At 33.4% G+C, this 21655-nt stretch overlaps 1 protein-coding gene across 1 annotated transcript in view; it reads right to left on the bottom strand.

The window, feature by feature from the left end:
• Cad96Ca (tyrosine kinase receptor Cad96Ca) overlaps positions 1–20459 on the bottom strand; it is a 37779-nt gene extending 17320 nt beyond the window's left edge. The window contains exons 1-3 of the mRNA XM_014359256.2: positions 19934–20459; positions 6828–7072; positions 4889–5001 (exon numbers count right to left, since the gene is read on the bottom strand). Of these exons, the coding sequence (XP_014214742.2) occupies positions 4889–5001; positions 6828–7072; positions 19934–19991 (416 nt within the window). The 5' untranslated portion in view covers positions 19992–20459. The remainder of the gene's footprint in view (positions 1–4888; positions 5002–6827; positions 7073–19933) is intronic.
• Positions 20460–21655: the final 1196 nt, after the last annotated feature.

Below are 21655 nucleotides of genomic sequence, written 5' to 3' on the forward strand. Positions count from 1 at the left end.
ACCTCCATACTCTAACGTGGAATCCATGAAGCAGTCGCAACAAATCTTTTGAACTGGAACAATTTATCGTTCTTGTCTAACATACCCCTCTGAGCCATTAGCTAGAAAGGAAATTCAACTGTCATCATTTGGATTACACCCTGCTTAAGTCTCGCACCATCTTGCGTCAGCGCCAAACCAGTTCTACTCTATGAACTCCATTTCGGCCCCAACTCTCTGCAGTCCAATTTTATTCTTCTAATCTTTTTCTCCGCTTCTCTAACTTCCTTCTCTCTTTAGGAGTGTATAGTCAACCCAGATGGTCCTCCGTGTGGTGGTAGGTTTTAGCCAGTAAGAATCTGGCACAATCTTTCTATCAGGAAGGTGCCTATAGAAAGTTTCCTACACCACATAAAAAAAAGACGATTATCGTAGTCGTTCATCGATAGTTCACCAAGAACAGAGTTCTTAGTAGTGCAGCTGGGCATCCTGGCTACCAATGATACTCTTCTTTCGTGGGTAAAAGAATGAATCGGTTTTCATCCCGGATCGCCAAGATAAGCTAGTGTTACGAAAAAATAGGCGTTCGGAACGTCAACTTCTCCGGTGAAATAACAGGAGACGTGTCCAGCCAGAGAACAACCTTCTTAAAGACTTAGAGTTTTGTGGCCGTTCAACCATTCACGCTGGTGCCATCAGAGAATTTTTTACTACAAATGCAAGCCAGGGAAGATAGTCCTGAAGAGTATGGGCAGGAGCCGTACCATATAACTTTTTTTCACTTCGCGGGCGTATGTTATAACATAGACTGATGTACAGAAAAATTGTTACATGGTACGGCCCCAGCCACAACGGCTTCTTTCTCAGTCGTCATCCCAACGGTATACCCACAGGGAAGGTATTTTCCAGGCTACTTTTCTGACTAACAATGAGCGGTTGGTTATCCGGGAAACGACCTGAAGACGAGATATTCCTTGGTCAGCGACGTACCTCCCTCTTGTACGGTCTGCGTACACAGAGACTCCAAGGATAAGAGTCAAGCTACCCGCAGCTGGCTCTCTAACATCACAAAAAATAATAAGGAATAATTGTAAATTTTACCACTGGCCTTATTAGGACCAACATAAGTATCTACGTTTCCTACCTAACCATCTCATCGGTTTTTTTAAGAGCCGCTTAAGTTTAAACTACCTTGCCAACAAATCCATTCTACTACCATTTCCAGAAACGTTATTCGCCGACTAAAAGACTATGTAAATCTGGCCACTATTGAACCAAGTCAGTTATTCTCTGGCAGACGTCACGAGCGAAGTTGTTCGTCGCAAGGCTGGAAACCTCGATGACCGACGACCCTAAGCGATTAACCAGGAATGATCGATCCTCTCTAAAATCTGCGCTGGGAGAACCTAACAGCTATTAAGAAAAAATAAACTTGAGCGAACGAGATAGTCTCCAACGGGCAAGCATTACGAACTCATCTCCCCACCTTAGATCACCAAAACAACTGAGTCTGTAAAAAAAGACAGTGCTTTAGACACCAACGTCTTCGGCGTTATACCAGGAGACGTTGGGAAGGAGTTCTACATTTAGCTCTAAAGCTTCAAACGTTGTAGTTTTCCCCCAATAAGTGTAGTGCTGCAATAACAGGCCAGAGAAGATCACCCTGGGGTATAGAGGCAGTCACAATTGCTGTTAACTTCAGTCAAGAAAGAGTTTACTTAAGAAGCTCACCGGTCTTTTTTAGGGCCATTGGACGTCGAACTACCTTGTCAACAAATACATTACAACCTAATATAAAGTTGAAAAAAATAACCTTTAGGGCTCACAAGAGTCTTAACCATGCCAAAAGTCGCAAGAAGTCAAATTGGAAGGAAAGCTTCAAATGCATCTAATGAAAACAATTTTTGGCGTCAAGAAAATGACGTTGAACGTGAGGTAAGAGAATATTTTTTTTCTAATTTTATTTTTTTTCTGAGTTTTGAATCTTTATAGCTTTAAAAAATAGACCTGTTCATAGACGATACGGGAAAAACTGCAAATCAACGGCCTTTTTGAGACAACTATTATTTTATGGCATAAGGAATGCACGGTACTTTTCAGCATAATTATATTTTTTCACTTTTTACAGCCTTTTACTTGATCGAATAAACTATATAGATTCCGAACAAACATGTTTTTAATAAGAAGATTTTTGGTCTGAGAATTCTCAGAAATAGATGTATTTTTAAATGAAAAAAATGTCAGAAATTTTTGACTAAAAACGTTTCACATTACATGTCAAGACACTATGGTGTTTCATGTAGTGAGTCTTGGGCGAAGCCGAGACGGAGGGGCCGGTAGTTCTTACATATTTTTGATTTTTTGTGCTATGTTTGTATTACCCTGCCATCTTCTATTAGTTTTTATCTGTCAGTTAATTATGGTATACGTCTCAATTTTTGTACGTGCCCTTGATCATTGATTCGTTTTTTACTGATGTTGGTACCTTTCAGTCTTTTTAAGGTGGCTCTTTCATGACTCCCGAGTCGAAGGTGCGACTGTCATGTTGATATTTATTAATGTTGCTTAAATTTAAAACGATTGTTTGTTAATATTCTTTATTGAGGCATATTAAGTACTAATTCAAAATTTTAGATCATTATATCCGGTATAAAAATTCGTAGGAATGATTATCTAAAATTCGCGCTTAACCTCAAAATGTACTTATGCTTTCAACATAGAATGCCAAAATGTATGCCTGTGTTTTTTTTAATATCCTTTGATTAAGTCCATGAACACATATATTTTAAGATAGTAGTATGCTTGGAATTGTATAAGCTTTATTGTGTCAGTTTTTTACTCAATTACGTTCAGTAAATAAATAACTAGGCTACAACTTTCAGTAAAAAAAAAACTCAGTTACCATAAGAGCACATGTTTAAATTTTAATATTCATATACCATTTTTTTGCGTTTGTATTCGTGAGCCTACTATGAAATTTTGAGGGGTAGTGTATTGTTACTCAATGAATTATTCCTCAAGATTTCATGCCATTCTGTTCATAATTATTTCATGAAAGAACTACCTTAAATACATCTTTTTAAACATAAATTGTTTAATAAACAGCTTATAATTATTTTTTTAAATATATCTATAAGCATTGAAGTATACTACTGGTTGTTATTATAATTAGTATTATAATTAGTACCATGATTGTCATCAATATAATTATTAATAATAATTGATTAAATTATTATTTCTGACTAGTAAAAAATGAGTCTTTTTTTTCCGAAAGTTACTTTTATTTTGACTGTAAATCTCATTATTTCATCTATTAAGAGTAAATCAAGTCCAAGGGCATGTTCGATTATTATCCTAGGGTTCGTACTATCCATACTGTTCGTTCGATGTATTCGTTCCAATTGTTTTTTTGTTCTGTTTCTTCCATTCTCTTCATATATTGTATAATTGTCTCATCTAACATTTTTGTTATCTAGATGTATTTATTTACTAATTTTTTTGTGATATTTTACGCCAAATCTTTTCTATGCGTTCACGAATAAATATGTAATTTGCATTAAACGTGCTTACCAAACAGCTATTTTTTATTTGATTTTTGATCTTTGAACAAAACAAAGTTCTATGAACTAATCATGCATTAAAATCAGGTTGTTTATCTGATGGCAAATGACCTTTCGGATTGAATAGAACAAAAAAGAAACGTATGAACCGAACGAATAATACGAGTGTGCCCCAAATTCAGTGTAATTTTATTTTTTCTCTGGGTGCATAGCACGCAACGCCTCCAGTACAGCTACAGCATCGAAAAAGTGAAACTCGGGTGCCAAAGTTTGCAGACGACAGCTGAAAGGGAAAACTTGCAGGTTAGGATAGTTTCGAGGTTTCTTGACAGGTATATGTACATACAAACTTTGATGAAATTGTCTGCAAGCTTCGGCACCCAAGTTGCACTATGCTCACCATGGGCGCTTAGATCGTTTTGCCTATCCTCTCCAACCGCCTGCACCCAGCGAATACATATTTGTTCAGAGAATGGCATATTCTATGTTCGCAAGTTTCCTTTATTGCCTGTAATACACTTAAAAACCTTCAAAATTGTTTTTATGATCATTGTTTGATTTTTAACTAACTCTATGGCTATATTTTTGACAGCTGTTTAAATGTGTTTCAAGATAAAGTTACAAATTAGTATTTCATGACTGCTAGAGTGACCCTGTAATTTATAAATTTGTTTTTAATGGAATTCACAAGGGCCCTACTTTTGTCTATTTTTATCTGTTGTATGTGGATGCATGCAAAGTAGACATATATTCGTAAAGTCATACAAAAATAAGAACATACCCTTTAGTAATTATGATTAGCGACACCTATCCACAACATTATAATCACAAACATAAAAAAATACAGATAGAGACTGAAGACAAATAAAACAGTGTAAAGATAAAAATGTAGTTTGATAGGCAGATAGAATATAAATTGATAAACAGAAAGTGTAAAAATGGTTAATACTAAGATAGAGATAAACAACTACCTAAACACATACAGAGACATATACAGACTTGAAATAAAGAATAAAGAACTGAAATAATTACCCGTACTCTTAAGCTATTTTAGTGGTTACAGAGCGTTTATTTTAATTTAATTTTTTAGTTTTAGTCCTAATTGCATGTTAACAGTTAAATCTTAAATAAATCCATGAGTTTTAATATTACTTACCAAAATTATAAATTATAATTTCAATTTCAAGTATTTATAGAAATAACAAGGTGAGTATACATGCATACTAAAAAAAAATAATTGAAAATAATAAATTTTCTAACGAGAATATACATTAAAAATTAGTCAGTTTTCAAGGGTTTTGCTTTTACATGGCACACGCAGGGGGGTTAGTGTACGTGTTTGTCCTTACCTGTACTTTTCTGATTCTGATGCAGCTGAACTTTGGATATTCACATTGACCTCTGCCTTAGCTGGGACACCACCATCTGATACTGTGACATATAATGTCATGGATTGTCCTCCCTGAAAACATCTGGTGTCATAAATTGTCCTCCTTTAATTTTGACGGTGATTGGTCCACTAAATCATCTACTCATCTTTTTTTACTTATTATAACAGTTACTAAATATCAAGCAGATTATGCAAATGATACTATTATTTGTCGTGGAAAATTGTAAAGCTAACGAATTTGTTAACTGAAAGAACTCATAATTTTTTTAATAAATGAGTGATTGTGCCGCAACAAACTTATAAAACGTCCCCAACTCGTATTCTCGTACAGGAGTAAAATGTGTAAATGTCAAAGTCACTTTTTATGTGAAAAATTTTTGCTCTTTCTGCTCCAATAATACGAAACACCATTCAAAATCGTTTTAGGGGTCGAATTTACAAAAAAGGGGTCAAAATATCCTTTTCATCCACTGTCTCCATTAGACCTTCACAACTTAAGGATTGGAGTTTCTATAAAATACCGTAATGGTGAGTTTCTAAACTATACTACATAAGTAAACAATAAGCAGTGGCTAAAAGTTTCTGTACTTTTCATCTACCTCTATTTTGCATTGTGTAAGTATAACGTTTGAAGGTACACAATATGCATTGTCTTAATTAATATATTGGTACAGAAAGTCACCCTGGCAGAAACGTTACTACATAAACTGGCTAGAAAGTCGTCAACATGTTATAAGCCCATTGACGCATGTACGTTGACGAGTTTCTAGCCAGTTTATGTAGCAATTTTCTATTACGGCATACTTATGCGCAGAAAAAAATCAATATCGTGCTTCCAAACTGTAAGAGCTCTGTAAAGCTTGAATCGTCTTTTTTGTCCATGTACCTTGCATCCACCTCAATAGTAAAAATATATCTTTTTTACACTTTGGGGCGACCAAGTACCACCAAATTTTTCTTTCATTACTATTGGACCAACAATTCCAACACATATTTCAGCATTTGTACCAAAAAGTCTTTTTTTCGAAATACATCAATTAACGGAAGTACTATTTTTAACGTTAGTAGCGGAGTGGTAAGCTTTTAGTTGCTTCTAACTTGCCTTCAATGGAAACTAGGATCCGGCCCTATCAAAGAAAAGTGTTGTATCATTTGGTACTGCCAAATTAAATTAATAGTGGATTGAAGAGAAATAACAAATTTTCGGCAAATATCCACAACATCTCATTTTTAGCGATTTTGATTGCTTTTATTCTAACTCTTGTAACTTTAGATTGGTATCACTCGACTGAACAAATTTTTTTTCCATTTATAAAGCTTGATTCCATTTTTCATATTAGGCCAGAAAAGAACACTCCGTGTACACAATCAACTCACTTACTAATATAAGAACTAGACGTTTTATGAAAAAAAATTTGTTAAAGTCATATTTGAGAAAATTACTTTTTTTATTAAACTAGGGGGCTTCGCCCCTTGTGTGCTCTGCGTATCAATCCCGAACTTTTAGTTATGTATAATTCTAACAATCATTTAATTCAAATAGAATTATTAAGTTTCAGTTTATTGATTTGACAAACAGATAATTTCAATTTTTATTCAACATGCAAAGTACAATGTTTTTTTCTTCAAAATCCAACGTTTGAATTCTCCCACTTAAAATCAGCCTAAGCCTACGAATTAACGAACTTTCTCTTAAGCCATTGTTAAAGTCATTTTGAGTTAGTTACGGCGAAATCACATACATATATTTTGCTCCTTTCAAGTCAAAATATTTTACGGTTATATTATAAGCAATACCGAAATCTGTACTGATTTTCGTATATACAATTCATGTAATAAATTGATAATCTCATTAAAAATTCAAATTAATCCAAAAGATTGTAAACAAATTTTCTTACCCTTCCTTTGAGTGACTCGTTAAGATATATGTCTCCGGTGGTATTATCAATAAGAAAAGGCAGTGGTGGCCGAGATCGTGCGTGACCTTTGAAGTTGCTGGGTTCGAGGCTATAGGTAAGTTGATTGAGGTCATAACTCTTGGCTGTTACATGTTCGATTAGCTTGCCAACTGGATCGTCCTCGTGTAAGATCCAGCTTCGGGTCAGGTGGATCTCCGGTGGCGTCTTGACATCGAACTCGCAGTCTGACGAAGAGAAAAATTGTAAATGTAGTATCAACTGAGCCCATGAATTTTTTCTTGCAAAAAATTTTGAGAAGTTAGTAAAAAAAACTTGTCATTTGAAATTTAAGTGTAGTTGAAATGAAATAATGGATTTTCAGAAATTAAATTCGTGGCTAAATGGTACATCATCTCACTAGGACTTAAAGTACAGACATGAGCGCCCGAAGGTCGTGGTTGTTATATGTTTGTGCCCTGCTTGCGTATATTGCTTTTCTTACCGAGGGCGCAAAGGCACGTGGGACTAAAGTAATTGCAAGAGTGCAAAGTGTTACCCAAGAGAGAAAAGCGGCAGTTGCGCTTTATGCCCATGGTTTTCGCTCTCTAGGTGCGTAATATACTATTTTCCGACCTCGGGCGTTTTTGAGGGTCAGGTGTGCCCTTGGTAGGAAAAATAGGATTCGCCACATAATCGCCATCGCTCTACGGCTACCTTACGTCCCTCGGGCCCCAAAATAGCCCCAGAGACTATGGCGATTATCCGACGAAAACTACTATTTCACCGTACTGTGTCGAAAGTAGGAACTTTCAACCCGCTTCGCAGAACGAAAGTTTCTACTTTCGGCACAGTATGGTGAAATAGTATAGGATTTGTCACATAAGGGCCATCGCACTGCAGCTACCTTATGTCCCTTAGGCCGCAAAATAGCTCTAGAGACGATGGTACTCACCCGACGAAAACTACCAAAATTTCAATAAAATTTCCCAAACAAATATTTTTACGTAGAAGTAAAGTAAATTCAACTATTGTTGGTGAAACTAGCGTAAAATTTTATATCAAAAACAATGAAATGTTTGATATTTTGTATTATGTTCACGTATCTATTGGGCATGCAGGAAAAAAATCAAATGTTGCGAGAATTGGGGAAAAAATATAAAAATGCAACGCAAGAAGCAATACTACTATTTTTGAGTTTGTGTATTTCTTGTCAAAAGAAAAAAAACTATCAAAAAAGGTTCAGATGTAAAGCCAATAATTTCTTTGAAAATGAATTTTCGAGGACAAGTGGATCTAATAGACATGCAATCGTATCCAAGTAAGAATCAACTTGTATAATGCAGCTTTGGCCAAAGTTTATTGGCTAATGCTAGCATTAGCTGGCTAATGCTAGCTTTAGGCGATTCTGAGCTATAGCCGTACCATATCTAATAAAAAAAGTTGTATCTATAACGTTAATCACCCAGGTACACACAGGAGCAAAACTGTAATAATTAGTCTTCAAGTAAGAATGAAAAATAGTTGCTTTGTGTACTTAAGTATATGAACTAACATTCAACTATAGCTTTCAATTGATTACTTCTAAAAAAGTAATTATATATTAGTTGTTAGTTTTAAAAAATTGCATTAAGAATTTCAATTTGAATATGTATTGATGACTATTTGGATTATCGAATGGATTCAGCTAACTTAAACTTTGTTACAAGAGCATATACCAACTGGACTATACCAAATGCAAATATGAATTCCCCATAACTTTTCATGAAGTGTCTCTTATAAGCATGAGTATTTGGATGTAGTATATTTTTTAAATTAATATTTCAATTTCAGAGAAAATAAAAAATTATCACGTAAAATTAGGAAAAAATTTCTAATAGTTACTGCAATTAACAATTACATTAAGTTAATGATTGGTAAAAGTTTTAATTAGTATTAAAGTAAAATAGTTAACAAAAAATAACTGTAAGTGAAGACACGGATTTTTCATGAAAAACATTCTTTGTGTTCAAAGATGTTATTAAAAATATCTAAACAGTACTTTTTTCTACTTTTTTTAACATTTGAACGTTTACTGAGCAGTAGAAAAATAGAGTTTGTACCTCGTGCGCATCCAACCAAGGCAAGCACAAGGAATTCCTCGTGGCGCTTGGTGCTTGAGCTGGAGACATGCGTCAGTAGGTAGGTATTGAAAAAACTACTATTTCTTTTTTTGTGAAAGCAAAAAATAATAGAGATAGTAAAAATAATCATCCTGGATTATGACATAATTATGTCAGCAAACTAGAAAATTTATATACGATTTTATAACTTTCGGACATTAACGATTGAGCAAAAATAAAAGGTTTGACATTATTTAATTTTTAATTATTATGAAAACCAGATCTCTCATAGACTACATGTAATCATTGCATCAAATATTTTAGAGTGGAATACAATATTATACTATATAATAAAATTAATAAATAGTAATTGAGTGTTAAGTGCTTCGTTTCGAAGTAGTTTCAGTCCTTACCTAGCTTAATTTCTTTATATACAACTAATTTATGGTATGATATTACGAGGCTAGTATAATATGGTACTTATGCTGGGCTGAAAATGGAAAAAAACTTTGCTTGAATTTATTTTAATTGCTCTATTTCGTGAGACCAAAGTTTTGTTTCAAGCATTATATATTGCTGATTTTACGAGATTTCAAACAGAAGTAAAAAAAATTTAATTTTAACTCATTACACTAGCCAAATGTTTAATTTTTAAAGGTTATTCTTATGAGTTAACAATAAAATTTATTTTTGTTAGTATTCCATAGTGTAACTTTTTTTTAATGAAAATTAAATCTTATGCATTAGAATGGAAGATTCAAATTAAAAAATAATAATACTTGTATTATATATGATTATACGTGCACTTCGTACAGTTAAACTATCAAAGTTGAACACAAGTTTAAGATTGATTATGAAAATCTGTACCTATATAATATACAAAAAAATTGCTGCACTAACGATGAGTAACGGTATGGTGGCATTGATACAAGGCATCATATGATTATCGGATAGGAGAAAGCAGGGCAATGAAAGTGCGACGAAACATATATTTAAGTATTCAAACATATTCGCTCTTAGAATTCCTCCCTGTATCTGTCTGCAAATTTCAAACTTTGTCTCTTTACTTTATGTATCAATTACCTATCTGCTTTCATGTTATCTTTATACATATTTTAGAAATCTACCAAGATATATGCATCTATAGTCGTATGTAAACAGAGGTACCTAAAACATTTTTGCTTGAGCGAGTAAGAGAGCAATACTTAATTCATAAGGAGGTACGCGCGAGATTACAGTTATGCACTATTGTTCGTACAACAGCATTTTACAGTTATTTTATTGGCTGTTGGATTCTTGCTAGTATGAATCATTCAATCATACCAAACGACAATATTAAGAATGTAAACTAAATTTATGCAAAAACGATGCAATTTGTGTATGTACGTATACATATACGTGTCATTTGTACTTTAATAGCTTTCAGCCTTTTTATACAACGATGCTCAACTTAGTTCACACCTAAATCTAAAATATTTTAAAATAATTTTAAATGCAGTTCAATTGCATTGATCTTTGATGTATAATTTAAGATAAAAAGGTTATTAATATTTTTACATCAAATGAAATTTTTTGCAATGTTGAATGAACATGAGAGAGGTATATAACTTGGTTGATAAATACCTTATACATAAAAAGAGAATTCCATATAAGAAAATTTTTTGTTTCGTCATTTTCTCGAGTTTTGTGCTTTGAAGTTTTTTTACTAAAAGATTTTTTTTAATTCATTTATTGTAAAATTTTATTATTAGTAAACAAAGAATGTTGCAGACTTTATAACAAGTTTATGAGACACTAGGTGCATCAAAGCGTACTATGTAAATTTTTCAATTGGCTTGCTAAAGTATTCGGAAGCATCATAGCAAAAGTTGTTAGAGAAAATCGAATCATATGATTGATTGTCATTAAAAAATGTAAAAACGGGAAAATCAAACATTTTATACTTCTAGTAAGAAAAAATTTTCACCTCCATGGGTGTGTTCCAGTAACGCTCTCCGACAGCTTACCGACAACTTAATTATGTCTTACGATATCTTGCGTCATGTTTAAGTTGTCGGTAAGTTGTTGGAGAGCGCAACTGGAACACACAGCACAACTTAAACTATTTGGTTTATTGTGTACAGTCAATGTATATTATATGACGAATTATGTAGACGACTGAAAGTAAAAAGTTTTTTAGCTACATCTTGAAAATTTAAAGACTTACACATTTAGTGTCAACTAAAAATTTTTCTCAAGAAAATACAATTTTTTAATTTTTGCGATGTATAAAAAAACTTTGATTTCATAGGCTCAATAAAATCGTGTCTATCCAACACTGATCATAGTATTCACTGGGTGCAAGGCATTGGAATGGATAATGAACATCGACAGCAGAGCCCATGATAAGATAAAACATATTGTTCTCACACAATATTTTCAATTGATTTCTTATTTTTAGATTTCATCTAAATTGATATGTTATTTTGAGTTTTACATCAAGATGAAGCTACATACAACTGAATATGAGAGACCAATATTTTTTTTAATACAAACAAACTTTATCAAAGCTTTGACCTTGTAATCTAACACTATTTATAATCTCTACAGAAAAGTTTTATGAAAATATTTTTATCCGTTTATCTACTACTCTTGACATGATGTTTTATTAAGTTAATGCCCTCAGGAATAAGTAATAAAAGTTTCAGAAATGGTAGTTTTCGTCGGATAAGCGCCATCGCCTCTGTGGTTATTTTGCGGCCCGAGGGTCCGTAAGGTTGCCCCGGAGGGGTGGAGCTTATGTGGCGAATACCATTTTTTCTACTGAGAGCACACCTGATCCTCAAAAACGCCCGAGGTCGGAAAATAAATATTAAAAATTGCCGGAGTAGCAGTGAGTTGAATGTGAAAAGCACGAAAATCCATTATAACGATTTTTCACTTAAAATCAATTTTAAATATGGACGCTCCATTTTTTTTATAAAAAATAACAGTGGATTCGTCTTTAGCGACTTCAAAAACATAAAAATTACAACTTCAAAACAACTGGAATTAGACATTAGCATTGCATGGTCACATACACCAATTTCTAATCGACTTTTTAGGGGTGTCTCGCTTGCCCAGAAAGTATGGCATCGATTCTCTGGTACTTTTGTCTCCCGAGTCGAAGGTGAATTACTCGCCCAAGAAGTAATGCCGTACTTTCATCCCTTGTGGAGTAGTATTCTATTATACTCTTAATTGATCCACTATTATTACATGTTGTAATGTTTATATTCGTCAGCCTACTCTAAAATTTTGACAGATAGTGTATTGTAACTTACTAAATAACTTCTTAAAGTTTCATGTTGTTCTGTTCATAATTATACCATGAAAGAACCATCTTAACTGAAGAATTTTGACGGAATTGCAATCATAAGTGCCATAAAACCAATTTGAGATGTCTTTAAACAAAAATATCGATTGTTTAGTTTTTTAATAAGAAATTAATGAAAATTTTTAAGTGCCAACATAACTTCAATGTTAAAAGATAGGACATGAGCGCCCCTCTAATCTAAAAGCGTCAAAAAGTAGGATCTGTCTCTCTCTCTCTCTCTCTCTCTCTCTCGTATACTCGCCTTGACTAACGTAGTTGGTGCGATACCTCGTTAATATGAAAATATTGTATTTATAAAAATATTTTACAGTAAATACTACGTAAATTATGAAATTGATACTATTTTGTAAGAAAAGTATTTTTCTGAGAGAAAATTAAGTAAAGCATTTGTCATATAATAATACATATTAAAATGATTAATATGTTGTTCGTCTGGTCACGTTTATGTGATTGATTTATTCAAAACTTAGCACAAATATTATTTGCATATTTTATACGCATGCAAATTTTTCCGTCAACATTACAAGTCCAATTTGGTTATTTCGATCCAGTTTACGAATATAAAACCGTAAACTGTTTTACACGTTTTTATGGCTTGAAGTTCCACTCAAAGAGTAGCTATGTTAAAAAAAATAATAATTGCAACTGTGTGTTAAATAACACATTTATCTTGATAACAGCGAAATAAAATTATAATTTTGTGTTATGATAAAAAAGTTTTTGAAAAAAATGTGCAAATTTTAGTATTATTTACGACATATTTAAATTTTAGGGGGACTAGTACTATGTTTTTGAAAAATTAAATTACACAGTTGGTGGCTTCAACTGCACTGAGCAAATACGATTTGCAAATTGAAGGAGTATTTTCGGTTTACGCAACGAAACTAAAATACTTGCTTTCGCCACGCAGGCACGAAAATTAGTACTTGGTGATGGCAATATCAATGTAGAATATAAAGCTAAGGCAAAAGATCAGAACCTTAATTTTCAATTTTACAAAGTTTCATATCTTAATGGAATACTTGAATTTTATAGATGTGCTGGTTGTTTTTAAAGCGATAATCCGACCAATGTCATTATGAAAAAAATCTTGCATATCTTCTTAAACTACCTTCAACTTGTTAATAATATATCTAGACAATCAAAGAACACTGTGAGTCTCGTTAATCAGTATTACGTAAGGCGTAAAAAGCGGTGTGGTGGTCGAAAATAAAATATTTGATTTTCGACTATTATCGGTCGGATATGAGCTCGAAGCCATGACGTCAGCAACGAAACGTCCACTAGAGAGAGAAACTCTTCAGGCTTGAGAGTATTGGGACCAAGAAAGTGAGAGAGCCAAAAAAAACCAAATAAAATGCTCAAGAGGAGGGTTGATTTCGCGTGGAGCCGAACGAGAGAGAGGGAGAGAGAGTAAAAAGGAAAAAGTAGATTGGAAAAAGAAGTATGAAAGAGTAACATCTTTGTGTTTACGTATACTTGTACATTCATTGAATACGTATACAGGTACTTTTATGCACGAAGGAGATGAAAAAAGGGTAAAGAGAATAATAGTGATCTTTTCTCTATGCTTTTCTTACGGACATAAGCAAGGACTGAAGAGTAATCAGACTCTCGTATGCGTGAAGAAAACTTTCACTTTGCCAGCACCTTATACGTATGGGTGTGTATATTTCAAACGCCTGAAGACAAACAAATCTCCATGGACTTCTTTCAGAAAGATTTGGTTTCGAAGCTGTGATACCACGTACACCTAATAAACACGATTATCTTTTAACACAAATTTTTAAAATTACTGTGAATATTTCTGTGGTCAGTGTTGTCAAATTTGAATATGACTCATTTATGTATTAAAATCAAAGAAAAATTTTTGATCTATACATAAGATTATAAGAAATCGTAATTATATTTGAAGCTAGCAAAAAAATATGCTTACAGCTCCTTTGCCTATTTCATTAATTTTCTCAGAAGTCAAGAGGCTTCACTTTCACGCAGCTCTCTGGCACGCAATCATAAGAGAGCGACCACTCGGGCACTTGATCCCGGACCCGGACCCACGTCCTTTTCCCCTCTTACGTACGCACACACTCGCATGTCCGCCCCTCCTACTTATACATTCCATTCCTTTTTTTTTAAGCTACTTCAGGAGGTTGTGACGCGACTGACTCGATAAAACAAGCACGTTCCTTTTCATTTCGAATCTTCCGCAATCATACATGGCTGGCATAAATTTATCGTTTTTTTTACATAATACTCAACTGCTCTTGAGCTGGGTCCATATTCATGGAGATTGAACGCATTTTTTCCACTAATATCTAAACAGTTTTTTATTACCGATGGCGAAAAGTGCAACTTTACGCCCGTGGGCACACTTCGCCCCTGGTAAATCACTTTGCGCAAATGTACCAAACCTGCTTTTACACTTGAAGTATATTTCTCTATACTGAGATCGTGCATACGAGTAAGTGGTATTGAAATTTAATTAGCATCATAAGAGCTATCGAAACCATTTATTAAGCTTTTTTAAATTCCATCATAAAAAACTGATACTTACAAATTAGTTATTTATTAAAGCTCCAGTATTTATAAATTTAATGGTAAGATTCCTGAATTTGCTACGAAATTCGTCAAATAAGATAATCATGTACTATGAATGTTATCATCAGTTAGACAGTACTCTCGTTGAGACAGATACAAAAGTAAAGGAACATGTAAGTAAAACAAAGATACAGAAGTGAAAACTTGGTAATTGTACAAAAATATATTGAAAAACATAGAAGACGACATCTTAACTGAGTAAATATCATGTAAGCTATACCATCTGATATTACTTATGAATTTAATTGTATTTAAATTATTATGTGTGACATACGGCACGCTTGTTGCTTCCTTGACAAAAATAAATATCCTTCGAAATTCGAGGGTAAACATACAGCAACCACGCCCTCTTCGATCGTTGAAGTTGTACTTTGCACCAACAAATCATAGGCTATGGTGTGAAAATGACTACTTTCTACTTTAGGCATTTTTTTAAACCTTAGTCGTTTACTGTGCCCTCAGCACGTAAATTATTTTCCCACCTATTGTGCATCTAACCAGGGCAATTACAAAGAGTCTCTCCTAGTGCTTGGTGCTTGCCCTGGTAACATGGATCACTAGGTTAGAAAATAATCATGTTTCAATAATCTCAATTTAAAATGAATCACCAAAAAAATGCAATGTGAATAAATTGCGAGGTTACAAGAACATAAAAAAATGGCATTGAAGAAATCGTGTAAGAAATTGATACCTAGGGTGTAAATGGCCCTACAATCGATTGTCAATTATTAATTGTTTTACCGTTATTTAAATAATCATCTTGTGTAAATTATTGAGCAAGAGTTTTGTATAAAGTTTTGTATTGTTGAACCCACAAATCTGTTGCGCAAGCCACCCTAGTATCAAAGTCTGTCCATGATACCATATATACATATTTTTTTTTTTTTTATATTATAGTGCTCTACGTCCGGCTCCTTTAATAAGGGCACTACTATGGGCACTTAGCACTTTGGAGAAGGAAGGGAAGAGGGATGGGAGGCCTCCCATTACTGGGAGGGGGGTAGGAGGAAATTAGGCAATTATGCTGCGGGGAGGTCGCCTAAACCCTCCTCGAGGAGTATTGCGTGGTGAAAAAGCACATGTGAAAAATCACAGAGGTACTTGCCCGAAAGTCGCACTGGCCAGGAATTGAACCACAGTCTCCCGCGTGCCAACCCTGCACGACCTAGCCGACCGAGCCACCGCGCGCTCCATATATACATATCTATATTGTTAGTATGTTAAGATATGAAAATTACATTTTTTTAATAAATTCATTTTGTAATAATAATATACATTCATTCGATTGCCAAGAGGAAGTCCAAAAAAAAACTTTAATAGGCGACAAATTCTATTGGGTTATAACTGCTAATACAATGAGTGAAGAGCCGGAAACTCTGAACGAAACTTACGATGAATTTTTTGTTAAGTTTTAACCATAGTAGGTATCACGAATGTTAGTTCAAACCGTTCAAAATTTTGTGTAGTCTAGCAATATTATTAACACTGTACTGACTGCTCAATAGCTCGATTATAGCTGCAGGCTTTATAACAGGGTTATACTGCTCTACAAGTGAATATTAATTAACGAATTAAAAAATGGACACAAAACTTTCAAAAAGCAAGAGATAAAAATGTGGTTGAATAGTCTTAATATTCTCAGACTTGCCATTAGCCTATATCATTCCGCAGAGAGAGAGAGAGAGAGAGAGAGAGGGGGGGGGAATAAAAATTTTTTTTCTTTCTTAAATGGGCCAATAGCAAGTCTGGCAAATTTAAGATGCCATGTCATCGCACTTTTCGTGTTTCAAGAAGCTCTGTGCATAAGAATCGGCAATTGTTTTTTATTGTAAATGGCTCCATTTTCCCTGTTATTTGTACAAAAGAAGTAAAAAGTCATAACTTTTGTGCACTCAAGTTTTTTTCTTAGAGTGAGAGGACCTCCAATATTATCTTTTAAATTATTTTCACCCTTGTTATGACAGGAGTTTAATGTTAGAAATTTAGTTTCAAATTAAGCAATAGAAAGAAAAAAAATGGATTATTGCACAAAAATCTGTAAGTATTACGATGTTATCGATAATTGGTTCTATAGCAAATACAATGCTATACTCAGACGCGAAGTGAAGGCTGCGGACATCAGAATCCGCCTTCGCTTCTGGCTGTATGCTGTTATGCTTCATGACATTACTGTACGTAAGCATACGCAGTGCTGTGACGTGACTTTTTTTGCGTGCTGTCTGCTAACCTGATTTTCATGTAACTTGGTTGTCCGTGTTTTATTAGTCCAGACGATGCAGCTCTTAGTATCGCAAATTTCTTAAATATTTGTCAAGTAAAATACAAGCATTTCGTGGAAAGAAGTGTTGATGATGTGTGTGAAGGTTAACTTTAAAATAATAACAATAATACTAATCTATCATGTATAAGTTACTAAGATTTTTTTTTAATCGTAAGTACTACTGTAACGAATATTATTTTGAGTGTCCGTAGTTTAATATGAATGTGGAGTGTTAAATACTGTTATTTTTTAAACTACTTTGCCTTATTTGCAATGAAATAGTTTAATGCTAGGAACAGATTTGTTACTTTTTTAATGATTTACTAAATTATTGTGCAGAACGATTTTTTGTTGTAGTTGTATGATTTGGAATAGAAAAAGTACTAATTCATAAACTAATTTTTATTTCGTGTCGACACACCATAATTTTAAAAGACTAAAATAAAGTCAAAATTCAAAGGTTCCTACAGTATTTTTCGTAAAAAGAGTTTACTTTGTTACGAATTTTAGTTTTTAAAGCTGTTATTGCTTGTATCTTATTGTACATCACGTTAAATGACATTTTAAACTCGACTATCTTAAAAACTAGTACCGATACATTACCTTTAAAAATTTTCTACGACATAAAAAATTTCATATGTAACATATTTCAAATTCAAAAAAAGTTTGTTTGTTCTGAAAAGTGGATAATTTTTTGCAAAATATTGTTTATTCTAAAAAGCGGATAATTTTATGCAATAGTACACTTTGCACACGAGGCTCGACCAATCCAAGGATTGGCAGAGCAAAAAGTGTAGTTTTAATTATAGAGTTTAGTTTTGAGATTGTTTTTATAGTTTACCAATGTATGCAAACAAGTTTTATATTAATATTTTATTAGAAAGTGTGAAATAATGAAATGATTTTCATTATATCCTATGTTAGGATGACTGTATGATGAACAGAAAAAAGTCAATTTATATAAGATCTCTCTAAATTTTGTCAAAAAATGTAATGTAGAAAATGTAGGTGCTATTAAACGATTTTTTTGGCTTATTTTAAAACGATTTTTACCGCTTGTAGTGTTAAGACGGCACTGTAGAGATAACCTTATTTAATTAAAAGTTTTATTTTTAAAAGTTCTATAAATTTTGTATTCAATACTATGTTTTAGAATCTAAAATTCTTTTCTTTGTCGTCAAAAAACGATTTTTTCGCTGTTTTCGTATTTATTTTGAATTATAGAACATCTATGACTCATGTTAGAGTTAAATACATCGCACAAAAAAATTTTATTTTACTATAGTCTACTACCTTGTATATATACGCAAACAAGTTACTCCTATACCTTGGCCCTGCCTAAAACGGTAAACTTTAATACAACTTTAACATACAAGTTTTGGGTACTTATCGCAGTCGATCTTATTGGCGTATCCCATTACATGGTGAAAGTAAAAGGTGTGTCTCAAGCCGAAAAGGATCGTCCAGACCAAGATGAAGATAAGACGTATTATTTTGTAGAACATAAGTTAAAGATTTCAGACGATGTGCCAGGCAAAAATATTTTTCAAAGCTTTGATTTTTCTTAACTCCACGGTTTTGTGAAGATTACTTATCAATACTGTTATTGATATGAAAAGTCAACAATCATACGATATTTTATTAACTTTAATCCCAGAATTTGCAACTACAGAAGCCACCTAAAGCTCGTAATTTTTGTATCTTTCCTAACTTTTATTCACTATTTTTGGGAAGACACTGTACATCGAGTTGTATTTCAAATGGTGCAAATTTTTTAAACAAATTTTTTTTTCTCCTTAGGATGTATAAAAATGAAAATAAGTATTCTTGTACCTAAGAAATACATAACGTAACCAAAAATTTCAAGACATTTCAGCTGAGGTTAATGAAGTTATCCTAAATAAATAATTTTCAGAAAATAGGAAAAAAAAACTTTTTACAAAAATAAGTCCAATAATATGAAATGCGTATAAGGATTGTAAAAAAATTAAGCATTCCCTTTTTTCAGTCGATATTAGTCAAAAGATACTTTCCACACAATTACTGATATTTTTTAACAATATACGTAATCACGTGTAGTAATAGCTACATCTTTATTTATATAGGTTGCACAATTTTTATCACACAAAAATAGAGCTCCTGACATGATTCATGTATAAAAGAGTATCCTAATAAAACTTGATATAATGCAAAAATGGTTAAAACATAGTACTAAACTTTTAAATAGTAGTATTGATTTTAAAAATAGTAGTGCTTGAAAAAATGTATGATATGCATTGTCGAGAGACATGATCCTGTTTAGTAACTTAAAGCTTAGCTTGATTGTTACTTTACATCTTAAATATGTGGCCAAGGATCTCATAATCCATAAGTAAAGATATAAAGTCACACCTAAACTTTGAAAGTAAAGCACTAATAACAAAAAATATGTAATCATAATGCACTTGTCAATCTCAATTGATCCTCTCAGAATTAGTTTTCATCATCCATATAATTTAGCCGTAAATGATTAATAAAATCAGCGATCTGCAAATCAGAACTGACCGTCCCATAACAAGAATCTGATCTCCAAGACTTTTAGTAAATTGTTTTTGACTGTAACTCCCAAGCAGCGTACAAATTCAAAGAAACTTTCCTAGTTACTTGTTGTTGAGTCCCGCAACTGTTTATGAGCGTGTAATCACAAAAAGCTGTACTAAGTACAGCTGCTCGAATACACCGCACTATAGGTGTGTACCTATGAAAGAAAGAGATAAAGATTGAAACACGGACAGAAGAGTAGGGAGAAACTCACCTGCGGCTCTTAGAAAGAAAGTCGCTGCCGTGAGAGCGACGATCGTTGGGAGAAGCATTGCCGAGCAACTCAACTTTAGCAGCAACAAATTCGACGACAGCCGAGGTGGTCGAGTACTCGGCACACTTTGCCGATTCTACGGCGATAGCCAAGCCTCGCATCTGTCTTCTACTATCGTGATATGATGCCCCAAAAGCTTTTTCTTAACTACAAATTTTGCTGCTGAAATAACCATCAATAACAGCAGCTACAAACGAACAACCACAACAATAACGAGAACAGCACTTTGTTTGCAATGGATAGAATTGGTCACTGAAATCGGCCCGCATAAATCGGCACTATTTCACTGCTCACAACACACAAATTGACGAATCCCGAACAGTGTAGGCACAACATCAGAATAATTCAGCGTTCTCTCGCGCACTGCGTCGAGAAGTGAAATTCGAAAGCTAGGACTCGTCCACGGGTTGCAACAGCAACAGTAATACTTATCGTAGCAGGGGAAGGAGAAGGAGGAGAGCAGGTGACGACGAGAGAGAGCCAAGCGTCGAGCTCACTGACTGCTCCGATTTTTTAACGCCACTTCGGTCAACATCGCACTCTTGATCTGGATAACCGATATTCTCACTGATTTTCCTCGATGCACCGGGCATGACTATTTTTACTAGACTTGGCCGTTCTTTTAGTACGAGAAGTGATGCACTACAAAATTATAATAGTACTAACGAAAAAGAGAAAGCAATAGAGGAACGGGATAAAAGTGGACGATAGTGACGGCAGGCCAATCGTGACTGGCTTTCTCGGTTGGGTTGCCTTTTTACCGAGTGAGCTCCATCTTTCGCGTCACGCTGACCGATTGCCCATATAAGGCAGACGAGCTGTTGTCGGTATTTTGACAAGTGCGATAGGGGAAAAAAGGGGAGAGAAAAAAAAGAGGCAAGTTATAAAAAAAAGTAAAACATGTGACGTAAAAATGGTAAATCTACTAATTTCTTGTTTGCATTGTTAGACCGTGTTAACTTAAACTAATAAATTCTTTTATAGTAAATAAGAAATATAACCATTCAACAAGCGATCATAATTTTGTTCATCGGTTATAAATGTTGTACTTTGATTTTAAAGTTAATGTATTAGAAAAACTCTAATTTACTGTTTTCTGACTTAAGAAACAGTGTCTGTATCTTTAAGAGCAAGATGAGATAAGAACGCTTGATACAATTCCATCACTTTCATAGTCTTAAATAGTTCTGTATTGCACATTGTAAAGCGACATTTTTATGAGTAAAAAAAAAAAAAAAATTTGTGTACATTGAACAATTGTATTAAAATCTTCAACAAGGTAAAAAAATACATTTTTATCTTGAAGCAGTTATGAAGTTAAGAAGGAAAATTTCAAATAGTTCATATTATTCTATGAGCTACTATGATAGTTTTTTAGACGCTTTTTAAACATATTTTTTATAATGTACTGTCACGATAAGAAAACAAATAAACAAAAAAATTAAATGGGTTTAAAAAAATATCCATCGTGATAATGAGGGATACAAAATAAAGCTAAAACTGAACTTTTAAGGTTTTACCTAAAAACAGAAGAAACCACTTTTAATCATCTACTTAAGCCCCGTTTAAAGATCCTTGATAGTGCACTCTACTATATTTTTATTGCTGAGCTGCTACAATCATACATTAATAAACATTTAAAACTATACGTTATCAAAATCT

The sequence above is a fragment of the Copidosoma floridanum genome, unplaced genomic scaffold (genome assembly GCF_036245765.1).
Source record: "Copidosoma floridanum isolate Cflo_tuat_1 unplaced genomic scaffold, Cflo_Japanese_pri ptg000013l, whole genome shotgun sequence".
Taxonomy (NCBI): domain Eukaryota; kingdom Metazoa; phylum Arthropoda; class Insecta; order Hymenoptera; family Encyrtidae; genus Copidosoma; species Copidosoma floridanum.